The sequence below is a fragment of the Pithys albifrons genome, chromosome 7, assembly GCF_047495875.1.
Source record: "Pithys albifrons albifrons isolate INPA30051 chromosome 7, PitAlb_v1, whole genome shotgun sequence".
NCBI lineage: Eukaryota > Metazoa > Chordata > Aves > Passeriformes > Thamnophilidae > Pithys > Pithys albifrons.
This window is the reverse complement of record NC_092464.1, coordinates 17,667,414-17,693,592: the sequence shown is the minus strand read 5'-3', so window position 1 is coordinate 17,693,592 and position 26,179 is coordinate 17,667,414. Positions and strand designations below refer to the sequence as shown.

General features: G+C 39.2%; 1 protein-coding gene across 9 annotated transcripts in view; it reads left to right on the top strand.

Moving 5' to 3' along the window:
• Window positions 1–25,202, top strand: part of MYO3A (myosin IIIA) — a 170,406-nt gene extending 145,204 nt beyond the window's left edge. For all 9 annotated transcript variants that reach the window (XM_071560613.1, XM_071560617.1, XM_071560612.1 and 6 more), the window contains 9 exons: window positions 579–741; window positions 1,397–1,483; window positions 4,588–4,711; window positions 5,867–6,770; window positions 8,504–8,642; window positions 17,428–17,537; window positions 19,999–20,039; window positions 21,787–21,927; window positions 23,763–25,202. In XM_071560613.1, the coding sequence (XP_071416714.1) occupies window positions 579–741; window positions 1,397–1,483; window positions 4,588–4,711; window positions 5,867–6,770; window positions 8,504–8,642; window positions 17,428–17,537; window positions 19,999–20,039; window positions 21,787–21,927; window positions 23,763–23,877 (1,824 nt within the window). In that variant the 3' untranslated portion in view covers window positions 23,878–25,202. The remainder of the gene's footprint in view (window positions 1–578; window positions 742–1,396; window positions 1,484–4,587; window positions 4,712–5,866; window positions 6,771–8,503; window positions 8,643–17,427; window positions 17,538–19,998; window positions 20,040–21,786; window positions 21,928–23,762) is intronic.
• Window positions 25,203–26,179: the final 977 nt, after the last annotated feature.

The window sequence follows — 26,179 nt, the reverse complement described above, 5'->3', positions numbered from 1 at the left end:
GAATTTTGCAAAATAAGCATCATTAATGTCTTGTGAACAAGTCTTTCTATACATTTTATTTTATGTTAATATACACCAAGAATGTGTTGGTACCCCTTGTGCTGGACTAGTTTTTCAGGGCTTATATGAGTTTAGTGCTTGACAAAAGCAATTTAGTAAATACAGAGTGCTTTATATTTAAAATTGGAAAGCAGAGAGATTGAAGGTTCCAGATTTGGATCATGTTTAGGTAACATACATTAGATTTGTGAGATTAACAAAACTGTCAGCCTCGTGCTTTGAAAACAGATTTACAGTTACAGACTGAGGTTTTGCACTGGTACTTTAAAACATCTTCCCATGAAAGTATGCATAAGCAGGGACTGACTAGAGGTGCTGAAGGGGAGAGCTAAGTAAACTAGTATCTTGAACAATGAAAATGCTATCTTTAACAAGAATGATCCTTTAGGTACTAGAGCTGAAGAATCTGTTCATCGTTTGAAACCAACTTGTAACTCTTGTTGATGTTAGATGCATTGAGTGAATACAGGGCCTGTGAGGGTAACTAAAACTTTGTTTGTTTGCCTACTCTTTTTAAGGTATTCCTAAAATACTATCACGTGGAGCAGCTAAATTTAATGCGGAAGGAGACAGTTGACATGATTATTTTGATTCAAGCTTATGTCAGAGGGTGGCTGGGTTCAAGGAGATACAAAAAGATAAAGGAACAAAGGGAACAAAGTGCTATTAAAATACAGTCAGGTAACAGCTTTAAAACATTTAACATTTTGCTTAAAGTTAGTGCATGTGTATAGTTGACAGATGAATGTGCATGCTGGATATGGATTTTGCTCTTTTGCTGCTGTTACATTTGACAAAGTATCTTATACTTCCTAGTATCTCTTCTTACAAAGAAAAAATTCTTTTAACCAGGTTATGACACTCTCTCTACTGAAATTACATTTCTCAATGTTACATTTAAAAGGCAATTTTAAGAATGGAAGAATCTGATTGCACAAATGATACTGTTATTAATAATAATCTGGCATGCACTGACAAGGTTGTATAATATAATAATGAAAATAAAATGTATTAACTGTCCTAGGTAATAAGGCCAATTACCTCGTTGATGGAGGCATCAACTGAATTTTTAATACTTTCAAACATCATCTTATTTTACATTCTGATTATCTATCTTGTGGTTTGTATTCATTTAACTCATAACAGCTTTATGCACCAGAAAATGTGGGTTTTATGTAGATTTACTATTTGTGCTTATTTGTCATGTTTTTTTGAAAGATAAAGCCTGCAAAATATATGAATATTTTAATAGAGGTTTGCAATTCCAGACTTTGTTTTATCCTTAGAGCCTTTTTTGTACCTAGTGGATTATTTAATTTTTGACATCTCTTTTCAGCTTACAGGGGGTTTGTTGCTCGTAAAGAATACAAAAATGCAAAACATAATAAAAAAGTGGAAGAATATATTACCAGATTTCAAGCAAGTAAGAATTGTTTGCTTTTGTGGCTTGTATTGTTCTATCCATATGCAATATGTTGATCCAGAATCTAGCTACACTGACTGACTATGCTCATTTACACATACTGAGGTATAATTTATCTGTCTATATATAGTGGTTGAAATGGGTCGCTGTATTGTGTATCTGTACCTCCAAGTGGTTTAAAGGCACTTTCCACAGCTGTGAGTGGGATTCTCATATGCCAGAGCAAACCTTTTCACTCCTAGTCTAAGATGTTCAAGTATTACAGCTGGTATTGTTGAAACCTCTATGACACTGCATATAATGTGTGTATTTGTGCTGTTCAGTTAGGACTAGGTTTTGTTATGTATCAGTAACAGTTACATTTGAGAAGGCTGCAATCTGTAATTTCACTCATGCCACTTACTTTTTCGCCATCACTTTGTTTGTCTTTTGCAGTGATAATGACTTTGGGCCCAGATGTTTGCTATGGGACGTCCCTTCTTTCTCCCTGTGCTTTGGTCTACCCTGTCCCTGCAGAGATGTCCCCAAGCCAGATGTAGTGTAGGCAGCTGTGAAACTGGGAGCAGTACAGCTAGAGACACACAGGTCTGAAGGCCAGATTGGATGAGGCTTTGGGGAACCTTGTTGAGTTGAAGGTGTTCCAGCCCATTGCAGAAGGTTGGAACTACATGATCTTTAAGGTCTCTTCCAACCCAAACCATTGTATGATTTTATGATTCTGTAAAAACTGCTGGCACAAATCTGCACAATGTTTTCAATAATTACAAAGGTGACAACCCAAATATGAGCTAGTGCTGTGACTACCCCAGTTATCAAGATTTAAACTAGCTCAGATATCCCTTCGTGAGTACATACCACCACCAGGGTTGTTTTTAATTATTGTCAGATGCATCTGTTAATTGCACTGAGCCAGTGCTAGTGTGTACTGAAGATCACTTCAGTAGAACTTTATCAGTGTAGAAAACAATCTAAAACCTGCATAAAATCCAGTAATGCACCAAAAATAGACATCTGAAAGTTGTCAATTATATTAGGATATTTAGAAAATGCAAAAGTATGAATTTACCACTTTACTCTGTTGATATCCCCAGTGTTTCTTCTTGTCCCCCTTCTCTGTCCTGTCTGCAGTTTCATTTCAAATTCTTTGCAGTGCATGAGAAGCCAGGATAAAATGAAAGTCTCCATTTTTACTTAACTCTCTCATTCCCCCCCCTTCCATTTATTTCTAAAGCAATACAAAACTCTTCTTCCTGTTTGAAAACAAAGCATAGAAAGCTAATAGCTCATAAAATGTTCTCAGAAAACTTCAAAGGTAAACCAGAATAAGTCTATAAAGACCAAACATAGCTTATATTGTCATATCCATTGACAACATACCTTGATTTGTTTCCAAATAACTCCTGTTGAGCTGCTTTTGTGTGAAAATGGGATAAGAATTGGCTCAGAAGTTCAAGAAACTCTAGAAGTATTCCAAGAGCTTTGCAATTTGCACTTTTCTAAAGCCCTGTCAGACTGCAATATAAAAACCAACTGTGCTACTTATATTAAGTATTTGTGTTTATTTACCCTATATCCAGTTATTCAGGTGTAATTGATGTCCCTTTTATATGGTGCTTCTTACACTGAATGGCTGCACATAGTGGAGCCCAAGTTGGTCTACTGAGTGGGAAATGCTAAAGCACATAAAACTTAGCACTAAGTTATATGAATGTGTTAAAGTATACTGCTTATGCTCCCTTCTCATTTGTAAGTCAGCTTGACCTTTCCAGTGATGCAAAACACTCTCAGCAGAGTTGGAGTAAGAGTTCCTGTTTCTACGATGTCTGCAGGGTATTTAAAGCACCATAGAGTGTTCTATCCCCATACTCTTGGTACTGCATTTTGAATTAGAGTTCAAAAGAAATACTTTGAAAATACACTGTGTTCTTTTTATTTTGCATGGGATTAGCTGATTTGTGCTGAATCCCTGGAATTGCAGACTTGTCCAAATCACAACACTGTGGAGACTGTGCCAGTTCCCATTAGAAAATTATTTGCACATTCAGAAATTTTTGAAGCAACATTCTAAATGCAGTTCAGTTTCTGATTAATACACTTCAGTGTAGATGTCTAAATGTGACCTAAGTGTCTAAACTGTTCCTATGGTCAGTAGACCCTACTGTGTGATTACTTTTATTCAAACCCACCAAATACTCAGTCATTTGCCCCCATATTGATATTGCCCTCGTTATCTCGTCTGGCCTCGTCTGGCTTTATTTCATGTGGTATACCCAACTTTACCTGTCCAGAAAGTTCCATCTGTCTTGTTATTTCTGTCAGCTTCATGTAGTTGCCCTGGCTATCCTGGAGCACTTCAGATGGCACTAGATCCCAGTGTGCCGGCAACAGCATCAAGGCCTGAGTGCCCAGTGAGCACCTACACGTCTCAGGGAAGACCCATGTCTGAGTCCTTATTTCTGGTTCATACCAGACTTTAACTTGTGCCTCCCACAAAGCACAAGAGGCAAGTTCTCATGCCACAATGCACCTGGTTACTGGGGAGCTTAGCATATCTTGCATGCTGAGCTTTTTCATTTTGAATAATGAGTCTCTGCAGAAGGTGCATGAGCTAAGTCTTCTGTAACTGCTGAGCTATAAAATTTTCAGGTTTTCTCTGATCTATTGAATGTTCAGCTAATTCCAAGCCTGTGCCAGTTGACAGCCTGGTAATCTCTGTGGACTGATAATCAGGCGTTTCCTAGGGAAATAAAAGAATCAAATCAATTGCCTGAGTCGGGCAAAGCAGGTACACGAAGCTCAGAGTACTGTGTTCCAGAGGCACTCATACAGCACTATGCCTTTGCTTCATTCTGCATCTTCCTGTATTTTCTTTACTCCAATAAAATATGAGAAAGAGATTGTTTGTATTCCCATGTAGAATGGGTACAGCTTTCTAAAATCTCAAAAAATTTTATAGGACATAATAGTGTTACATGAAACATGATCATAATGGGCACCCTGCTCTGTATTTTCTTTCTGGCTTTTGTTTAATGCTGTTATCATTTGACTGTCTGAAATGTGTGTGACACTTATTGCATGTTGTTTTGCATTACAATTTGTATCAGTTGCCAGAGGATACTTACTCAGGAAGAAGAGAAAAGAACTAACTGAGACAAGAAACAAATCAGCAATAATAATTCAGTCTCACTACAGAGGATATAAGGAGAGGAAGCTCTTCAAAAGCAGGAGGTAGTGTTATTTTCTCTTATGTCACTCAGATGTGTCTCCTTCCACAACATTGTAAGATAATAGTGAAGCAAATTAGGATTATTCTAGATATATATGCGGAGGTGATGTACATTTATGTGGAGGTTTTTAATGTCAATGGCCAATTTTATCATCTTTTCAAGCCCAGGGAATAAACGTATTTAGGGGGAAAATCAACAACATTGTGCCTACCTCTAATGTTAATGGAATCTGTAGATGAGCCTCTTTTTGGAACCAGCTCATCATAAAAAATGTTCAGACAAGAGTGAGCTAGTTGTCTGCAAGGAACTGTTCATCTTAAGCACTGTTTGAAATAAGCATAGGTGATGCCAGAGGGAACCCAGTTGTCTTGCTCAGATCAAACAGCTACAAATTAGGTGAAGTGAATCACATTCTAAATACCTCTGCAATGTGGCTGTAATCCCAGTCTTTGAAATGGAGCTAGTAGCACTTTGCTCATCTCTATCATTTTTTCAGTGATAGCATTTCGGTAGGTGGAGACTAGTCCAGAGAACTGGAAGACACCTGTGAAGGAGGCCTGAGTCTTTCAGCAGGAAGGAACAGTGACAGATTTCACCTAGCACTGAAGTTTTTATTGACAGGAACAACAACAGTTTAAGGACTATATCTTTTAAATATGACCTGGACCTATACCCAGGATCACTCTTGCATTCCTAGTGTGACTTGAGGCAGTTTTCTTTCATCAGTACCTTTAGGATTGAGTGTATTTATACATTCTTGAAATACTAAAAAGTTTATGCCTTAAGTTTTTGTTAACATTTACATTAATTCTTTACTGTTTTATCAGCCCTTGCACAGTCTAGATTGTCTCCCTAGCAATTTTCTGTGAAGTTTACCAGGAATCTCTCTTTTCAGTTAAAGAGATAATAATGATGATGGTGATGACAATGATAAAAATAATAATATAATGTCCCTTTTCACTTTAAGAGAGAATAACAATAACAACAACACAAATTGCTATCTTTAATTCCAGCTACATGCACTAATTCTTTCCCATGTTGCAATGTATCCAATTGCCATTTAAGTACACAAAGACCACCAAAGGTAGTTGTAAAGTTTTTGCTATTCTTCATCTCCTTCAGCTATAATTTTTACCCAAAACTCTGTTCCATTCAGGGAATCACTTAGAAAGCAACAAATGGAAAATGCAGCATCCATTAGCAAGAAGGAAACTGATGGAGTGGAAAGTCCAACTGGAGTGAAGAGTGCCCTTCCTAAAATGGGAGAAGAAGCAGTTATGATAGCAGAGGATGAATTATCTGCTGTGGAATTCCTTGAAGCACAACTGCAGCCAGCTCAAAATGATGCACTGGAAGAAGCAGCAAGTGAGGAGACTCAAGATAAAGCTGATGCTGTCACTGACAGTGAGTGCTCTGGGTACAGTGACACAGGGAACATACAAGAGCAACAGGAAACATCTACCGAAGAAGAGGCAGCTTCTGTGAAGCAGAACCCTGCAGTAGAACATATTAGTGAAAGTGAAGAACAGGACTCTTTGGAAGAGTTACCCAGCAAATCTTCTGTCAAACTCACAGCTGAACCTAGTCCGCAGCAAGATCAAGATAATCAAGACACACTCAGTGCAGATCAGCAGAGTCAAGAATCTGCTGTGGTCCAGCCCAGGACCGACAGGGATGTAGAAAGAAACCACCTGAAACATGAAACAGTAATGCCTACGGGATGTAAAGGAATTATAAGAAAAGAGTCACTAAGAAGAGGCTCATGGAAGCAAGCTGAGGCAGAAAAACAAGGTTCAGAAGACAAAGAGAAGGCAGCAGTGGTTATTCAGAGCAATTACCGAGGTTACAGAAGGAGAGGACAACTCAGAAAAGAAGGGAAACTACCTTGCAAAAGTCAAGAGAAAACTATAAAGGAGCAAACAGAAGCAGCATGCGTTCAAAATAACAATCCTCAAACAACAAAAGGTAGGGAAAACACCAGTACAGAGGCTGAAGATTCTAAGACACTGAAGGGGGACTCAGAGAAAGAGGCTTGTGATTTGGCAGCCTTTTCACGTCAGGTAAGAAGCTTGTAAGCAACATATGTTGAGCATAATACTCTGAGCAGTAACAGAACAGCGAAGTTATTTTACTGACTTCAGTGGTGCTAAGGTTTTACTCTAAACTAAGACAGAAATTTTGCCATGAGTGTTCTATAAAAATGCATATTTTGGACTGCAAGAAAAATAGCCTTTTCAGGAAGGAGGAAAAGACTGAGCACTGGCAAAAACAATGTTTTAAGGTTAAAGCTTTGCCTTTGTTTGTTGAAATGTTTGTTTACCCATCAAGATCCTTAATTCAGTAAACTTGTGAAATGTCTGTGTAAATGAAACTAAAAGTTGCTGTGTCAATGTTAGGAACTTGCACGTGTGCAGACAAGTATGCCTACAGCTGTAGACAATCTTGGATCAGTAAGGCACCATCTGCTCACAGGTGTGAACCACTAAAAAGTAGTTGCAGGACCTGTATGGAGTTTCCTATGTGGTTCATTTGTCTTCCTTTTCTTCAGGAGATGGGGGAGATAAATGTGGTAGCATGTTGTCATGTGCAAAGGGGAGATTTCCTTAACCCTTAGTGATTTATTTGTCTGTCAGTGCCCCAGGAAAGCCAAAACCCTTGTGCCCAACCAGTCTGTCAGTGTCTGTAATGGGGACCCTTCACTGGACAGTTTCACTGGGTTGGAGGGTGATTCAGACTGCCCTTTTCAGGGAGGCCTAAGCCAACAGCATAAGGAGGTCTCCTCAGCAGGTCTTCCCACTTTATTAGAATATGTTATCCATGGCCAGCACTGCAAGCAGTTGTAAAGGACTCCCTTTGACAGTTTACAGAACAACATTCTTTATTGATACAAATTGTGACAGGGTAGTAAGGTTCAAAGATTGCCAGTATAGTATCTGACTGCAAAAACATATTGAAAGCAGTGTGCTATACTGTAAAGCAAGCTCTAACCAAAATTCAGTGAGCACAGAGTATGGTTCTCACCCAACAGGCATCCCCATAAGGCGAGAAGACAGGTTCAGCCCACCAACTAATCACAGTAGTTTTGGTGGAGTCTTCCCCACTTTTCCCCTATTCTCAACTTACTTTTATACTATTTCTTTATGTTTAGGTGGAGCTTGACTGACTTCAGTCATAAATACTTTTTTTTTCTGATTGGCATAAAATTGTCTTGCTTTGCTTTGAAAGATACAGTCTCAAAAGAATACAGTGTGCATGCCCAGTGGGTGGTGGTGACACCTTGGAGGCAGGTAACTTTGGGATGGAGGTATAGTTGAATATTACTGTTGGGCTTTAATGAACCACGTTTGTCTGAGGAGAGGGATTTCAACACAGTTGTTGGCTTGGCAGCAGGACATTATCTATCTCCCTTGGTTGACAGGTGCTCCACAGTCTTGCCAACTACAAAGTACCACTGTGTCCCCCTCCCTGCAGGAATTTTTATGGAGGGAGGCCACAGCGTTTCCACTCTGCTCCACCCTCCATTCCATCCCTCACAGCAGGTGTTTATTGTATGAGGAGTCCTCATGGAACATGTCAGCTGTCTTCCATCCAGGGAGTAGCAGCTGCATTTTACCCTGTAATTCTTAGTCTCCTCTAATTTTCACCCCCAGCCATCTTTCCACAGGTGTACTCTGAAGTAGGTAGAGCAATAGCTTTTAAATTAGTTCTCTAGTCCACTATTTAACCTTTGGTTACCTTGGAACATTTATACTCATTTCTATAATAATGTAAAAACCGGTGTTATATTTTTCAGATATCAAAATTATCAGAAGATTATTTAGCATTGCAGCAAAAACTGAATGAAATGATACTGTCCCATCAGCTGAGACCTGTGATGCTGTCCAAAGATAAGCAAGCTAATGGCTGTCTGTCTTCTCATGTTTGTCAGCCAGGTAATGTTTAACCTTACTGTTAGCAGAATTTTCATTTGTAAAGAGGACTGTCAAGAAGCGACTCTTAGTCATGTGTTTAAGGCCAGGGAACTAGCAGATGAGTCAGCTCCAGCTTCGCATGTAACTCGGGCAGTATATTTTAGTATTAAGCCCTATATCAGTACAGGTCTGGAACACAGTCTCCAGAAAAATATCCACATCTGGTTACAATTTATGTATTTACAATTTCTCTTGGCATTTTGTTTCAATGCTTCTTAAGGTTAGTGAATGAATCCTTGTAAGACATAGACACAGAATCTCTAGGAATACTTTTATTTGGTAAAATTTCCATATTGGCTCTTTTTAATTCATGTGTTGCTCAACTGTGTGTGTTATTGGTAGGATATGGGACTATGCTTTAAAAACCAAACAGTCTTTTAGGTAATCTGTCAAACAATTAAGGAAAGTTACATATATGCTGAGTAAGTTTTTAGATATCCACAAATGCAACTGAGGTTATTCAAAACCTGTAACTCCTACCCGTGTTGGTGGGTATATCCTTAAAACTGCAAGTAAAGTTTTATTAATATTCAGCTTCCATTTAACTCACACATTTAAGAGGACGTACTTTTGGAAATACATTCCAAAGTTATTTATATTCTAGTTAATATGGGCAGTGAAGGTTCCCAAAATGCAAGCTTGCTTGGGGCAGCTTAGGTGGCAGTGCAGAGGAGTACTAGGAGAATAAAGGTGGAAGACATGGGATTCTGAGCATGCAGACCATGAAGACCTGTGCCTGACCAGGAGGACAACAAAGAGCTGATTTAGCTGCTCGAGCCTCTTCAGTTGGAATAGATGTTAAAGGAATTTCCTCAGCCCATGCCTGGGGCTGCCGATGTGGAGGAAGATGAGGGCAGATGTGGCAGATAATTGAGTGGGTCTCCATTTCTGCAGCAAGGCTTGTGTTAGCCCACTGCTCTGCCTCTGGGGAACATCTCTGCTTGCCTCTGCAGGGCTGGGACAAGTAAGATCCAGGACTGTCTCTTACTGCCCAGAGCTAATTGTGCTATTTTCATTATACCATTGTGAATTCAGTTGTCATGTGTGATGAAACTTCTTTCTGTTACCATGACTACATTGAAAAGATCCTAAAAGTACTTCAATCCCACTCTGGAGTGCTCTCAAATGGGGAAGCTGGTGAAAGGGGGGCTTGGTGTTTACAAATGCTAAACCCCCAAATGTAAACTGGCTGCTGGTAGATAATCTATGTAGTTCAGACTGTTTTCAAGACCAAAGTCTGCAAGAGAAAAGAAAAGGGAAATGGAAAACTAGGTGCCATGATCTTTCATTAAAGACAGAGCGGTGTTTGTGATTGTCATTAATGGGTTTGTGCTGAGTTCTCTATTAAATATTGCTGACTTCTGACAAGATAAACTTGAGGAATTAAAAATGCATGCTTGGGAAAACAAATTTTGTTTCTAACATATTTTTATACAGAAGCTAGAGAAAAGAGGTAGATAAAGGGAACGGGAATACACAAATCCCTCTTTTATCAGTTAAAGATCTCATCACTTGCACAAGTGAACCAGGTGAAAACGTACCGGTATATTCTTGCCATGTGCAAAATGCAGAGAAGTCTACACACTGCTAATAATTTAACTAGCTCTCCAGGAGACAAAAACACAGCAGGGTCTGCCACCTCTGCCACCAACCCTGCCTAAGGGGGTGACCAGTCAGCCACTTCATCTCCCTGAAAATATGCTGCTGTAAACCTCTGTCGTGTAACAGTGCAGAAGTTTTCCAGCAGTAAAGTGTGCCAGCCACTCCACTGAAACACGTTTGTTGATGTGGAATGTGAACTTTCTTCTTCTACATTTGAACATAATTCATGTGACAGGAAAACTGTTTCCTTTCCAGTTATGTGCAAGGCATAAGACATTGAAGTAAGAGAATACACTGCTGTAATTCCCCAGCTTGCCTTAAAGACAGTTGGAATCCAGGCCTTGGAGAGCTCTATCACAAAGCTGCATTGTCTTTATTAGATATTTATTATAACAAATATGATCTAACTCGATGCAGAGAATATTTAAGTAACAATATGCCTATGTTCAGTTCATTTAGGTTGTACTGTCTAAAACATGGGAGTTACCAACATTCTGTATCGTACTTTCTTCGTGAATGCAATATAATAAAATAACCACAAAAAAGCCCAAATATTTGAGGTAATATAGTGCAGACAGTTATGCTAAAGTGAAGCAGATAAACATGGTGATCTGCTGCCTGTTAAACAGGGAGGAACCTTCCTGTCTTCTTGCCTACATTATGTGTTACAGCACTTCATCAGCTTCACTAGTTTTATACGTTGTTTTACAGCTATAACATGTGAATTGTACTTTATAGCTGTATTCTAGATAGGAGTGCTTGGCTGCCTTCGTCCATGGGTAGATGGCCATTGTGCAGTTTGATAACTTACCAGTTCCTCTGATAAAATGTTTTATCACACTGCTACCTTCTGAAGGGGAGGAACTTAGGGAAATCTGGATGGTGTACTGTCACAAATGTTCAGATTTTCAAAACTGTTTGGGGTTTTTTTAATAAAAATGCAAAGTTTGCAGTTCAAAGACCATGTGAGCAAAAGGTTAAATGGATCTTAAATCCAGAAGGTTAAGTTGTTCTGAAGTGAATTTATTTGCATTTATAAAATGTATAAAGCAAACTGCACAAGGTTCCTGGAATGAACAACGCTCCCTGTGGCTAGAGTCTCTGAATAGGTTATATTTACTTGCTTAAATGCTTTCAGCTAAATGTAATGGCTGCACCCCAGAACTGCACCTTTGGTCTGCTAGTGAGCGCTGGGTTACTGTGATGTCAGAATAGAGGCACAAATGGCTGCTGTTAAGTTTTTTGAGGTCAAAGCCTGACATGAAGGGAATTCAATCATTATGGGAGCAAATTTTTTGGTTTTTTCTCCAAATGAATAATAGTGCCCATCCTTCTAATTATTGAATGACAGTTCAAGTACAAAATCTCAGGAAGAGAATCTTCTGTATTTAGAATGAAATTAACATAGTGTGAGGAACTCCGGTGCAGCTGAGGACAAAGCAGTGAGACAGGCAGGGTTTTCTTCCAGGAGTCCTCCTGCTGTAGGCTGTCAAAGCAGTATTTATTAGAGTTTAATGGGCAGTCTTTGCAAGGAAAAGGGAGTCTGTGTAGCACTGGGTGAGCTGACCGGTATTCACTGACCAGACTTTCCTCTTTGCAAGTGAGCAGTCAGGCAGGGAGCACTGAGGTGTGGGAGCAAAGAACAGGGCAGTCAAACACTTCTACTGTCTGGTTGTTCTCACCTATTGGAGTGGTCCTTTGGGCAACATACAGCTCAGACATAAAAGATCTGCATTGGGAGTTGGTCAGATCCATGGCAGAGCATAAGATTAAGGAGGTCATGGAAGTGGTGTACAGCCATTTTCCTTAAATTTCTTCTCTTAAAAAGCAGTAATCCCAGGTCACTAGTCTCTCAGAAATGAGAGATGCTGGAGCAAGTCCAGAAAAGGGCAATGAAACTGGTGAAGGGTCTAGAGGGAGTGGTTGAGGGAGCTGGGGTTATTGTTTTATCGTTTTCTACAACCTGACAGGAGGTTTTAGCCAGGTTGGGGCTGGTCTCTTCTCCCAGGCAACAGCAACAGGATGAGAGGACATAGTCTTAAGCTGCACCAAAGGAGATTCAGGTTGGACATCAGGAGGAATTTCTTCATGGAAGGCGTTGTTAATCATAGGAATGGACTGCCCAGGAAGTGGTGGAGTCACCATCCTTGGAAGTGTTCAAGAAATGGCCAGACATGGCACTTAGTGCCATGGTATGGTTAACAAGGTGATCAGTCAAAGGCTGGACTAGATGATCTTGGAGATCTTTTCCAATGTATATGATTATATGACTCTGTATTAGTGTCAGCCAGAGACTAAAACTGCTCCCCTCAGTGGGGCTGTGGGACTTAGGTATGAGAGATCAAACACTTTCAACTTCTGCTATGATTAACAACTGCTTCCGTTCTTGCAGTTTCTACTTCTAGGTCTGTGACAGAATAATCCCTCTGTTTTTTTCCAGATTGCTATGAATTTTCAGCCATCAACCATAATTTCCAAATCCAGCTATGTTAAGCATTCGATGAATTAACAATATCTAAAGATTATTAACTAGAATGCTAAAGAGCAGAGCTTTTCTATGTGCAAATTCACACTTGAGTAATTAGATCCTCATACTGTGTACAATTAGAACAGTAAAAAGGTATGCACACAGATGTCATAAGCAGTAATACCTGTTAGCTTCTCATTATGAAGTCCTGGAATTCCAGTTACTATTTTTGCATTTTTTCTGATTACTTCCTAGTCCCTCTACAAAACCCATACAATTATTGTTTTTACTTTTGCCTTTCTTCCTGCTTTATTCTGAGCCTGGATTTATACATCTGTCCCTATAGGATGTGAAATGGCTCTGAATCAAACATGTAACTTTTCACTTAAATGACCTGAAGATGGGTTTATCAGTTTCTCCAGGTGGCCTAATAAATAAAGACCTTTCATCACTTAGATGCTTATCACAGCTGTAGCCATGTTATTTCTCCAGTTTTCAGTATAAAATCTGTTGTAAGTCATAGTTAATTTACATTAGCACCATGGATGCTGATTCCTCGAGATTGCTGTCTTCCGAGCTTATCTTTGTATGTCAGAATGTGCAGACACAGTTCAACCTAAAGGACTCTTGATACTGACTCATCTTTATTCAAACATTTTTTGCTCATCCTGGAACATTTCAAGCACATGCAGCTTTCCACAGTTCCGTAGTTTGCAGTGCTCTTCAGGATACACGTACATATTGTATGCATTTCAGCATATTTGGAGCTTTCAGTGAGGGCTGAGTGTGAAAGTATTAATATTTGTAGAATTGACTGTGTGTGTAACTTAGGTATAACCTCTGAGGTAGTGCTAAACAAGCTAGCTGAGATACTGATAACAATAGGAATTTCCCTTAGATTTGCTAAACCTTCTGTTTATCTGGCAGCCACACTCTTCACACGCCTTTGCTGACCCTTAACTCTATTTCATTAATTCTCCTGGAGAATGACTTTAATTTTTATTAAACTTTCCATCATCACTGGATCAAATGTATGCTTTGACACTCTTCTTCAGGTTTGGGCAGGAGAGTGATTTAACTTCCTGGGGATGTGTTAGGGTATGGCTGACTTTTGCTGTCAAAAGTAAAGCAACCAAGTCACAAGAGCAAAAATTTTTTCTTCTGCATGTGGGCAGTTTGAGGAGGAAAATCACCTCTTTCAACCTGTTGTTGAATCTGTCTTCCTCCTGGTAAAGCCTTTAAAAAGGAATGTCTGTGTTGCATCGAAGGTTGTTGTTTCCAGTTTCTCCTCCACGCTGCTGCTGGGGCTCATGTTGCAGCGCTGGCGGCACCTGCTCAGGTGGCAATCACAGCAAGGTGGGGGCTGCTGCAGAGATGGGAGTTTCAGCACAGTTCTTCAGTCCAGCTCCTTAGCCCTCCTAATGACTAAGTGGGATATAACCTTAAGCAAGTCTCAGTGTGGATCTTATTTACCTGCTAGTGGGAGAAGGATGGTGGTGCCAACCTGACACTTCCAAAGTGCTTCAATAGCTACCGTGTGAATGGGGTTTGTATCAATGTTGCAAAGTATCTATTTAAATAATGGTTAGAGGGAAAGCATCAGTTCCTCTTTTACATATAATGCATATGACCTGATCTTACTAGAGGTACTTGAAGTCTTAAGGAAAAATAGGCTACAAGATATTTTACTACAGAGAGATTGGACTTCAATATAAACCTTTTCTTTGTAATGATCTCTAGAAGCAACATAATTGCCATGTTAATAAATGAATAATTTCACCTCTCCTTTCTGCTTCATTGCCGACTGCAGAAAGGTATAGACATCTGGAAAACAAGCACATCAAATTCACCATTTATAAAGCTTGGGTATTTAATTTGCCTTCCATCTTTAATTCTACTAAGTAAATGTTTTCTGAAATTATCAGCAACTAATAAAAAAGCAAAATTTACTCTGTATTATCCAATACAAGGGACTACACATGTGCTGAATTTCAGTAGCAATGATCACGCAAATCTAAGGGCAGAAGGAAATTACAGCTTTGCTTGCTGGTGAAACAAAGAAAGCTAAACCTTGCTGTATAATTTGGAGGCAAAACTCGGAATTGCATTTTCAGCACTATATTTAATTTTTAAAAGAAATGGTGGGGATCCAAGCTTAGAAGGCTGCCTGCCCCAACATGGTATTTCTGTCCCCCCAATGTTTTTTGCATAGCTCATACACATGTACAGCAGAAGAGCCAAGATGAAAACCTTTTTTAATCATTGTCAAAATGATACTTTTTGAATGCAAAAATTACTCTTCTTTGCAGCCCGCATACACAAAAAGTATACAAGTAATTTCAGTTGGAATAATTGTAATCTAGAATACAATAATGCTTTACCTGTTTGACAGGGATGAATTAAATAATGTAACAGCATACACAGTGATGAATTCTTAGGGGACAGTAAAAAATCTTTAGGTATTGTGAGAGCCTTTTCATTGGGATTTTCCTAAAGCCCTCAATTTGGCTTAATTTCTTTTTTCAGATTTTCATGCAGTCATGATCTTTGACACAATATTTGAAAATGTCCTACAGACAGGGTGGTTGGTGTTTCTATTCAACTGGCACTGAATTTTAAAGGAATTTTTCAGGTAGTGTTTTCAGTTTAGACTCCTGTCGTGTTTAAAAATAAAATAGAGAAAATATGCCTCTACTCTGTCACAAATGGAAATTCAGATAACTTAAGGTGGCCCATTTGAAATGCAGCAGGGTAAGAACAGTCCATATTAAGAGCACAGTCAGGCCTACCATACCTATTGAAATCAAGGAATGTAATTTGTATTTAATACAGGTTACTGAAATTAATTTAGTGCATCTAAAAGTCATTGTTTAACATTATCTGCAACCTGGCTTAGAAAAACACCATTGTTCTTTTAAGTGCAAAATGTTAAAAAAATACTTGTTCATTCATTACATGAGAAGCAGTCTGCATTTCAGATAAGCAACTAAAACAATAAATGTAATCATTACCCAACTAAAATGTAAATTAACATTATTCATTCTGGCTGACCTTTACAGGCCTTTATTTATCACATGTAACAAAAAATTTAAACAGCTAATTTTGCAGAAGTCAACACTGATGTATTACTGATCGTTTCTCATTTTAAATGATTGTGCTACCTCCCAAATTAAAACGATGTCTGCTGTACATGGGAGAGTTTTTATCATGTAAAATGGTTTCTGATGGTCATTAGGGAACAAAATACATTCTTCTTCTAAGACTCAATCACATGTAGTTAGCACCTCTGGGTTATGAGTTAAAGTCGCTTCATTTGAAAGAGGATAATATCAGCAGAACACATTTGAGTAATTCATTGAGATCCAGATCCCCATTCCACCTTCACACTATTCATTTATATATTCATATTATATATTCATACATATATATATATATATATATATATATATATATATATACACATTTATGAGTAAAGAGATGTTTTTTCTCATGGACTGTACTGAGTATTTCTCTGATGGGACAAGAAAAAGGTAAAACCTCACTGGATAATGGAAAATACCTTGGACAAATGGTTCATTTGCCTAAACCTTGTCCTGTGACTTCATTCATCACCTCTATGTGTCCCTGTGACCCATCTCTATCATTGTTCTGCTGCCATGCAACCCCCTTCTCCTTCATCGTGAAGGAATTGCTGTGCCCGCCTGTCAACTTTTCCTACAGCTCAAGTGAATGGAATGTGACCATGCTCTCTGTGCTGTACCTTTCCGGTCCCTCAGTCCCCAGAGTCTGTGGTCTCCAAGAACAGGCACTTGGAACCCTGCACTTTATATTGGGCCTCTGAAAAATGGCCTATGAAACCCAAGCAGCCCTGTATCTTAGCACTGTCAGAATTTAGAGTTTTAACAAGAAAATACCCAAGACATTTTTCTAGCTCCCTATGTGCCTGCCAATTGTGTCCTCAAGTCAGTGTCTAACTCTGATTTGGGAGGCTGCCAGAGGACACTAGTTCCATTTATTCTTAAAATCTTGATTTTGTTTCCATTAGAGTGAAAGCATTTTTTGCATGTTTGCAGAAAGTTTTTGTAGAACTAGAAACAAGAATTTTAATACACTGAACTAGACTACACTGGATGCAGCGGATATGGTCACGCTGTTTTGCTCAGTGGTGTGTGGTTTGGCTTGAAATGAAAAGCCTCAACAGGACATCTTGGGGAAAATTTGCACCATGATATTATAGAGGACCAGCCTCCGAAACAGAGGCCTAATGCTAGTTCCCTCATTAAAGATTTACTTGAGTCTGAAAAAATCACCATTCCTGCCACCTGTTTCCCTTATGAGACAGTGGCCTCCCAGTAGCCATTACCCTTCAGAGCCCCTGGCTGAGTGTGGAGCATCAGCCCTTTTCAGAAGGAGAGGTCTGTGCCAGGCAGACTGCTGGGCTGTTCCAGCTTGGCACTTGTTATGTGGCCTGTGTCCCTTTGGGCAGTCAGGATCCAAATGGACAAATCCATTCTCTGCTGATGGGAGTGCCCAAATCACTTCCTTTCTTGAGCTAGTGCAAGGAGTAAAAGTGGCTATATGGATTTTTTTTCTCTCTTTGGTGAAATTATCTCCTGTTTTTTTAAAAGCCTTCATTCTGTGAAGGACTAAGCATTGCTTTCTTCTGCTTTTTTACAGTTGTGGCCAAAGTCGAAGACTCTCGCCCAATGCAGAGACCCCCAAGAAGGCCACGGAAACCCAAGACACTAAATAATCCAGAAGACTCCACCTACTACACTCTAATACATGTGAGTTTAGGAAGCTTTTGTGGGCTAAAACTATCTTTCTAATTGCCCAATCCCCTATAGTCTTTTCTATTGCAGCATAAAAGTTTTGTCCTGCTGAAAGGAGGCAGGTCACAAACCTCACATTTCAAATGAGACTTGAAATTGCAGTTCAGAGTTATTCTGACTGGTGATCTATGTCAGACCAATATTTACTTTCATACCTAAACATACATACTTTCATTATATGCATAAGCAGCATATGCATTTTCAATACCCAAATCAAGTGCCCTGTATCCATAGTTTCTTTGTAAGTCACAGGAGAGAAACAGGAGAGTCACAGGTTTGTTTGGAGAGCTATTTTGAGCATCTAAATTAGTGCTTGATCTTGCAGAGAGAGCAAATACTAAAATAAGCTGTATTACTATGCACACTGTAACTTCCTTTACAAATGTTTCAGATTGTGATTATGTAGGAATTGGCAAATACCAACAGCTCAGGAGACTAATGGATTTGAGTGTCTCTATATATAGCCTTTGGTCCAAGTTCAGATACCAAGTGCTGCATTCCACTCTTCACTGCAGTGCCCTTAAATATAGCAAAAAAGGCAAGAAAGTAAGCAGAAAGAGAAAATATAAAAGCCGCTCAGAAAGCACTTCCAACAAAAAAGCAATTAAACTGATTTGCTCCAGGTGCCTGTATCTTAGTGACCTATTTTAGCAGCCAGTGAGAACCCAGCTAATAAACTAACCATAGCAATTGCTTCTCCTTTCAACAGAAGGTGTCACCAGGGCCTTTAGGGACAGTTGTGTCTGGCATACGAAAAAAGACAAATACAGCTATGTTTTATTCGGGAGGGGTTTCAAATAACACAGCTTTGCAACAGTGATTTTCTAAAAAGAAATTGCATTTTTAAAAATAAATTTGCGTGTAAAAATACAATTTTTTTTGTCAAAGCAGGCCTGGTAAGATAAAGGACTGAAATGAAAGGTATGACACAGAGTTCTGTATTAGGAAATTTCTGAGCAGAAGAGTAATTCTGAAGTAAATGCATATTTAGAAAGCCAAGACTATAGAATCAGGAACACAGAATTTTCTGAAAGCTAATTTGTTATGTGGCCAGCTCATATCAGAAAACATTCATGACATCAGTGCAAACAAAAACTGCAGTAATGCCAGAAAATTTTTAATCAATTTTTTAGCAGCAGTTTTTCAATGTATTAATCAATATTACCTTCAATTAGTTGTATTTTCAATAGGGTGTGAAAAAGAGAAGTCTGTCTTCCTGACATTAAATTCACTGGTCAGGGAAAGGTTCAGCATCAATATCTATGCACTGAAGATTAGAAAGGAGACCTACTAGTTCCTAAATTCTTAGAACTTGGGTGAGTCATTGAGCTCTAACTTTAGAGGGTAGTCAGTTTTCCCAGCTATCATGGATTTTCTGCCTTTCACAGATTATTATCAAGCCCAGATCACCTGAAAGTGAAGGCACAAAATGCATGCACTTTGAGAAAAATTTTCTCTGTATTCTGCAAAACCAGATATTTCTCTCACATCATGTTACAGATATTAATTAGACACCTTCCATTCTCACTCATCTCCTGGCGTATCAGATGAAGCAAAGGGGTACACAGGTATAAATGAAGACTGACATTAACCCATTGTTCATATCAGGAACTAGAGCTTTATTTTGGGGTCTATTTTTTTCAGTCAGCCTATTGTTTTGAAATTATATGTCATGTTACCTGCATACTGAAGTCCATCAGGATTTCTGATTCTCAGTGACTTTATAGTCACTAATTCTAATGAGGTTTCATTTATTTGCAAGAAACACAATTAAGACCATCTGCACTTCAAAATACTGCCTTTGAAGTGTGATGGGTTAGGTGCTGCATTGCTTTGGGTGTAGGGACAAAAATCTATTAGAGATAACACATTATTCACATTTCCTATGAATCTTCCCTCTGCATTTCTAGATATCTTGTATCCTAAAGGTTCTTTTGCCACCTAGTATACTGTTTTTTAAATGGGGCCTTTGTCTATCTTATTCTACTAAAACCTGTGACAAGACTACATTGGCATTAATGAGAATAGGATTATGCCTGCTCCCACTGTGTTGCCTTTATTCATGGAAATTCTCATGGCATCACAGTAAATTTGCCTCAGTGAGATGGTATGGTCAACTTCATTAAAACAGTTATAGTTATTTGAAAGTTTTAGATCTCCTTTTACTGTTCTGATCATGATTAAGTTAGCTATTTTTTCACAGTATGGCAACTGAAATTTGGGAGCAACAAAGCTTATCCCATTCTCAGTCTCAAAGATTCTGAAAAGAGATCTTTCTGGGACACTTGCTCAGCATATTAGATTATCTGTATTTTCTTTTAATGAAAAAGAGACAACGCTTTCTTACCTAACACTGATGAATTGTATCTTTGCATAAGCTTTCCTTTTAGTATTTTAATTACTTGTATTTTCTTAGAAATCAATACAAGATGAAAAACGAAAACCAAGAAAAGAAAGGTAATTTTTTTCATTATCTCACTATTGTACTTTTAATAGTCTAGAATAGTTTTTAGCTGTACTTCAACCAGGAGAATAAGGCATTGAAGAAAAGAACAGTAATTTGGTGATTCACAGGAAGGACATTCTATACAAAGTTAAAATAAGCAATTTTCAATGACTAAAATCCATTATAGAATTCAGCCCTTCAGTTTTACTAAAACATGGCCCTTTACCATGGCAACACAAGCATTCTAGTAAGTTAAGATAACGTCCACATCAAAGATAGTTCTGACACAGAAAATAATTGAAGGTGCTTAAAATTCCAGTCAAAGCAAATGAGCAACCACTTCTTTTTTGTTAGCAAAAATACAAAAACTGTTAAAATTATCTCCTAAAAATATATGACTGTTTGGAAATAGTAATAAAATTAAAACAAGAATTATTAATAATGGGTAAAGAAGAGCAGCCCATGAAATTTCAACCACAGGTATTTTCTTCACAGTGTAACTAACCTGTTTTCATGGATCTCTGCAGGAAAAAAGGAAGTAATAGGTATATTCTGCCCTTCTGTATCTTGGATTTTTATATATGCTGTAGACCTGGTTCCCAGGTCCTGCCATACATCATAGTTTTATTTTATTTGTGTTTCTATCCTTAAGCTTTTGTGATGCCCTCTTAGTGACCATGCTGTGGCACCACAGCCTGCCTGGGGTGGCAGCCTGCTCAGAGAGGCAACGATGAACAGGCTCTTTGCACTTCCTCAGCCGTGGCTGCAGAATACAAACTGTAGCTAAATTACTTATCCTAAAGGATGTTACTTGACATTACATGCATATAAAATGTGCTCAAGGCATCTAGCTTCATTCAACCACAGTTTAAATTGCATTTGATCATGCCACAGCTTAAGGGATTGACCTTATGTCTATGTCCCCCATGTCTGGTCTCTTTCAGATTTTTTTCTGGTGTCATTTGGATACTGAAAATAATTCACACCTATTGACTCTAGTTTAGAAAAAAAAAGAAAAAAAACTTTAAAAACCCCAAAATCTAGCATTTTCTCTCTTTGACTTCAGTTAGGTTTCACTCATCTTAGAATTAGTTAACCAGTTCCCTGACTGCATCATCTTTTATATGCTGACTCTCTATCAGTGGACCATAGCAATTTAAATCAATTAATTATTTCTGGTTTCTACCAGTGTGAGAATTGAATTCTGAACCTCTTTTTTCAGAGTGCTTTTGGGATATTATTTTTTCCCTAGCCATTCTAAACAGGATGTCAGGATTGATTTTTTTCTGTATCTATAATACCCTGAAGAGTAATCACCTAACAAAATAAGAGACATCCGCATTATTGACACTGATACCTGAACTAGTTGCTGTAGACCCTCTTATTGTACTCAGAGAAAAAAATAGTAATCTTTAGGCAAATGATTCATCCCTTGCTCAAAGAGATATTTAAAATAGGTCAGATGAATTACACAACAAAAATGCCTCTCCAGTGAGTATAATGGCAAATTCAAACAATTTCAGTCCTATATGTCTCCTTTATGAATATATAAAAGTATTTAGCATTTCAAAATTCTCAATATCTACATTGAACAGCAGTCACACTTCAGAAACTGGTTTTTTATGCCTGTATATATTTTTCTTTAGATCCTCAACACATCAGTAGAACTGATAATTATATTTGGTTGCCTTGTTTTGGAATGTCGAATATAATATTGAAAAGTGAAACTGTTAACTTAGTGTTCTTATTTATTGACAGTCTGAGCAAAGTGCTAGATTTAGATATCTACTACCAAGAAATTTCATCTCCTGACTCCATCTCAAAGGACAGCAGTTCTGTCACAAGAAGGAAGAGATACCCAATTGAGCGCAGGACTTCGATTTTAAGAGCTACTGAGCGGTAATTCATACAAAATAGTAATAGGAAAAATAAATGTGGTATATCCTTGTTGACATATTTAAAATATTTTTAAAAAAGAAAAAAGATGCCCTTTCAAATTAGACATAAATCTATTCTTTTAGTCATGGAATTTTGTCAAATTAACTTGTAAAGTGTATAGCTGAAAATTTCCCATCTTTATAAAGGAGAGATAAATGCCAGCGTGATTGATATTCAGGCTACCTGCTAGTTTCTGGGTTCCCAAGGGCTAGATGAGATGGACAGACATTATGCTGTAAATCTCTGATCTAAAATCAAATTAAACTGAAGCAGAATCTAAAAAATATATTTCTTATCAGTTAGGCTTAATAGGGTGGTCGTGCACCAAACTTTCTGCACATTTTCTGCAGGTAAGACTCCAGCTTGATTGCCTCCTTTTCCTGCTGTCCTGGAGCAGCTTATGTGCCTACAGCCTGTGCTGCACCTCACCGGGATGGACAGCTGGGAGAGGAACCCTAAAGGGAGTCTTCACTCGACCTCCTGTCTTCCTGCTTAGACTTCATAGAGGGTGACCACTGCTGGGTGGAAGGAAATTTATATTCTCACTCTTGCCAATGCATCTCCACACATTGCACATGCAAACATATTTATATATCTTAATATATTTGTATATTGTTGTGTTTTCATAGATGCAAGAAAAACTTGGATAATTATCTAGCTCAAAGGCTTAAGGGAAACACTATGCCTGGGAAGATTGCTGATTTGAAAATGTATCTGTAGTAAAAGAGAAAATGTTTGTAAAACATTTAGAATGTAGAATGTTTGGGTTTTATTTTTGGCCTTGTTTTAGGTAGGATCTAAATTAATTTTAGGAAGGTGTTGTGAAGGGATGGAATCAAAAATAATAATATCAGGGAATTACCATATAGTTTACATCCCTTAGAACATATTGCATTTCTAAGGTGGTTAATTACACCCAGTCTGTCACCCTAAGGTCTGATTTAGGTGGGTAAGAATTTGCTACTGAGCTTACTAAAAGGAATTTACCTTTTTCTGTGTGCTGCTCTGATTGCATCCTAATTAGCCATAGTGAAACAAAATCTGTGTAACTTTTAAATTTACACTTTTACCTCAGAAGGCAGAAAAATGTAATTAATAAACATTTCTGCACTTCAGTATCTCTTGAATGGGGTCATCTGGATCTAAAAACTACACAGCCATTTCAATCTGCAGAAGTGAAGTACTGAATATGCTTTATTTGGCAGTTTACCTTCAGTGCTGGTATAGGACAAGTGGTAGGGAGCATCTTTAGTGTAGAACACTACAAATTTTTGTAATTATTTCACTTTTTAAATAACTGCATTTTGTTTTAATTTTGCTCCATGGTAACAGCTGATGCCAGGTCACCATTCCAGCTTGTCAAGGAAAATTTCCATCTTGCCATCTTTATAAAAAAAATTAAAATGAGGTGGACACCACTTACAGTGCTTCACTGGCAGGTTAAGAACAGAGCAAACAAATCTATGCCAACCGAAAAGCTGGTTCAGTAACCATCAGACAAACACTGCCGCAAAGCTTCCCCATATTCTCAGTGTTTTTATGTCCTTTCATTATGTCCCATTGTAGAAAAACATATTGTTCTTCAGTGTTCATCTGCTTTGAGCATATAATGTGTTTGTTCCGAGGTGCCTGCTTTATGCAGCACAGGAAGAGGCCTAGCAAAGTCAGTTGATTTTTTTCCTTTCTCCTTTTATTTTTCTCCCATGAGACTGGAGGTTAAGCAGTCGATTAGAAGTGTTTGCCAAGGTAAATGTTTTGACTTTAATTTCTAAAACACTTCTGTGCTTAATCCCTAGGTCGAGGATTGCAGAAAGACCCCTGGAAGAGAGTAAAGCCGAAGATAATCCCTATGACTACAGACGACTGCTGCGGAAGACCTCACAGCGCCGGCGCCTTATCCAGCAGTTCTAGCTGCTGCTGCTGTTCCTGCTGCCATTTGGCTATAATTAGCTTTTTTTAAATCATTTTATACCATGTGCTTCCTTTTCTTTTTTTTTAATCTTCAGTGTTTCAAGTTTACAATGTGTGTGTTCATGTGAATTTGAATTACTGTGGTTTACAGCCCAACACCATTGCAAAGGGATCCTATCAGTGACGTATCATATTCTTTAAAAAATCCTAATATCAAAATCAGCTTTCTTTTGGGTACCATTACTACATCCTAAAATTATTAGACATTAAGCAGCTTAAATCTAGTTTACTTTCGTCAGTGCATTTTTCTTTTTTTTCTATTCATCACTCTCATCCAATTGAAATCATCATTTACTTTATAGTTCTCTAGATATGCTTTCAAATTCCCATATGCACCTTCAGAAAACCGTAGTTACTGTTTCTAATAAAATTGTTTCACATGAAAAAAAAATTTACAAGAGCACCATAGGGAAGTTCTACTCATTTTAGTTTTCAATGCCTAAATTTTGGGATTTCTTGTTTGTGGCAAGTGTCCCTCTAAAAAAATGAACATAAATGATTCATTGGATAGCATACTATGGCAGTTTATTTCAATATTGACTTTACTGTAAAGCTAGTAGCCAGTTTTAAAGGTCAATATAGCATGTATAATCTATATGTTAATGTCCATTTGTGGGAGTATATTCAGCCCTCTCCTCTGAGCTTTGTGACTAAGTGATGAACTTTTAAATCGTGTTTGCTTTGTTCTCATTTGCATTAGATTTTTAGGAATCTTAATCTCTGGGGTGCCAAGAAAGAAACAGAAATACACTCTCTGGTTGATTGCTGCCGAAATGTAATGATCATTCTTAATCAGTTCCACTAGAAATTTAGTGGAAATAAAGGCAATAGCCACTGCATTCAAATTCACCCCAATTCTTTATTCAAAAGACTTTCTTTCACAGAAACCACACAGATAATTGCAGTGCTTCCTTTCAGGCTTCATAATTGCATGTTCCCAGCTGCAAAGCGAGAGAAGGCAAATTTCATGATGCCAGCATATAAAGGCCTGATCCTGCTCCCTTAGCCCTCCCAAATGTGACGATTGACGGCAGCAGCCACAGGGGCTGGGGTTTGTCCTTTCCCCGCACACATTTGACTCTTTTCCCAGAGACAGGTAACCATTGCTTCCTCATCTTCAACTTGTTATAAGGCTGTGCACTGGATTAAAATTTGCTGCAATGTAAAATCTGCTATAAACTGTTTAAATTTTGAAATCTGTTCTAAAGTTGTTTTCTCATCTATTATTATAACAGTAAAGTAAATAAAAATGCACAAAGCACTGATATGGTTGGCTGTGTCTGAATTACACCCACAACTGATGGAACACTGGAGTGGGTCACGAGCGAGCAAGGCAGGGAAGGGCTCACTGGCCGTGGAAAGCTAATGTTGTCGTTGTGAAAGCCAGTGCGATGCGGCAACTGGAACAGACCTGTAATTTCACACGAAGGAGTGCCTAGATTGGTTTTTGGTTTCCCACCATAGCAGTGTTTTGAAAAGACGAAGACACTTCTGTGAGGTCTCACGGGGGGACAGTCCTCGTAACCGTGTCAGTGCCTGCAGACAGCGGAGATGCCCTCGCAGAACACAGTGTGGGAGCCCCAGCGCCTGGCGGCGAGGAGCGCAGGGACCCTGCGTGACCAGTGACCTCCGCACAGCCAGACCCTCCGAGGCTGGGGCTTGAAATCCCTCCCGTGCCGGAGGAGAGGCAGCTGCGGCAGGGAAGGGCTCCCGTGGAGACTCTGCTGGGTCTGGTTGGCTTCAGAAAAGACGTCGTGGAGAGAAAGGCTGCGATTGTTTTTCTGCTCTTCCAGTCTCGCCTCCCAGACCTGCTGCCTCCACGAGACTAAAGCGAGGGCGGCGGCTCCAGCGGGGTACCATGCCGGGAGGTTGCGAGGATACCCCGGGAGCGGGCCGGAGACGCGGAGGCCAAAGGCCGCCGCCAGGCAGCCGCAGCGTCGGCAATTCTACTCCTGCACCGCCGTAGGAGCCACGACTCCTCTGTCCGCCCGGGGGCAGGAGGGGCAGCGGGAGTCTCCCAGGTCCGCACCGGCCCTGCCACCAAAGCTTTCTCCGCGGCGACCCGGCCCGACGGGGCCCCGATGGTCACTGCAGGCAGAGCCGGGCCGGGCCGATGGGGGGGCGGAGGCTCGGGAGGGTTGTCCCTTCCCCGCCCCACGACTGCCCCGCTGCTTGTCCCCGAGGGCAGGGGCTCTCCCGGTCTCGGCGCCGCCGCCCGGGAATGCCGCGCTGGCACGTGCGG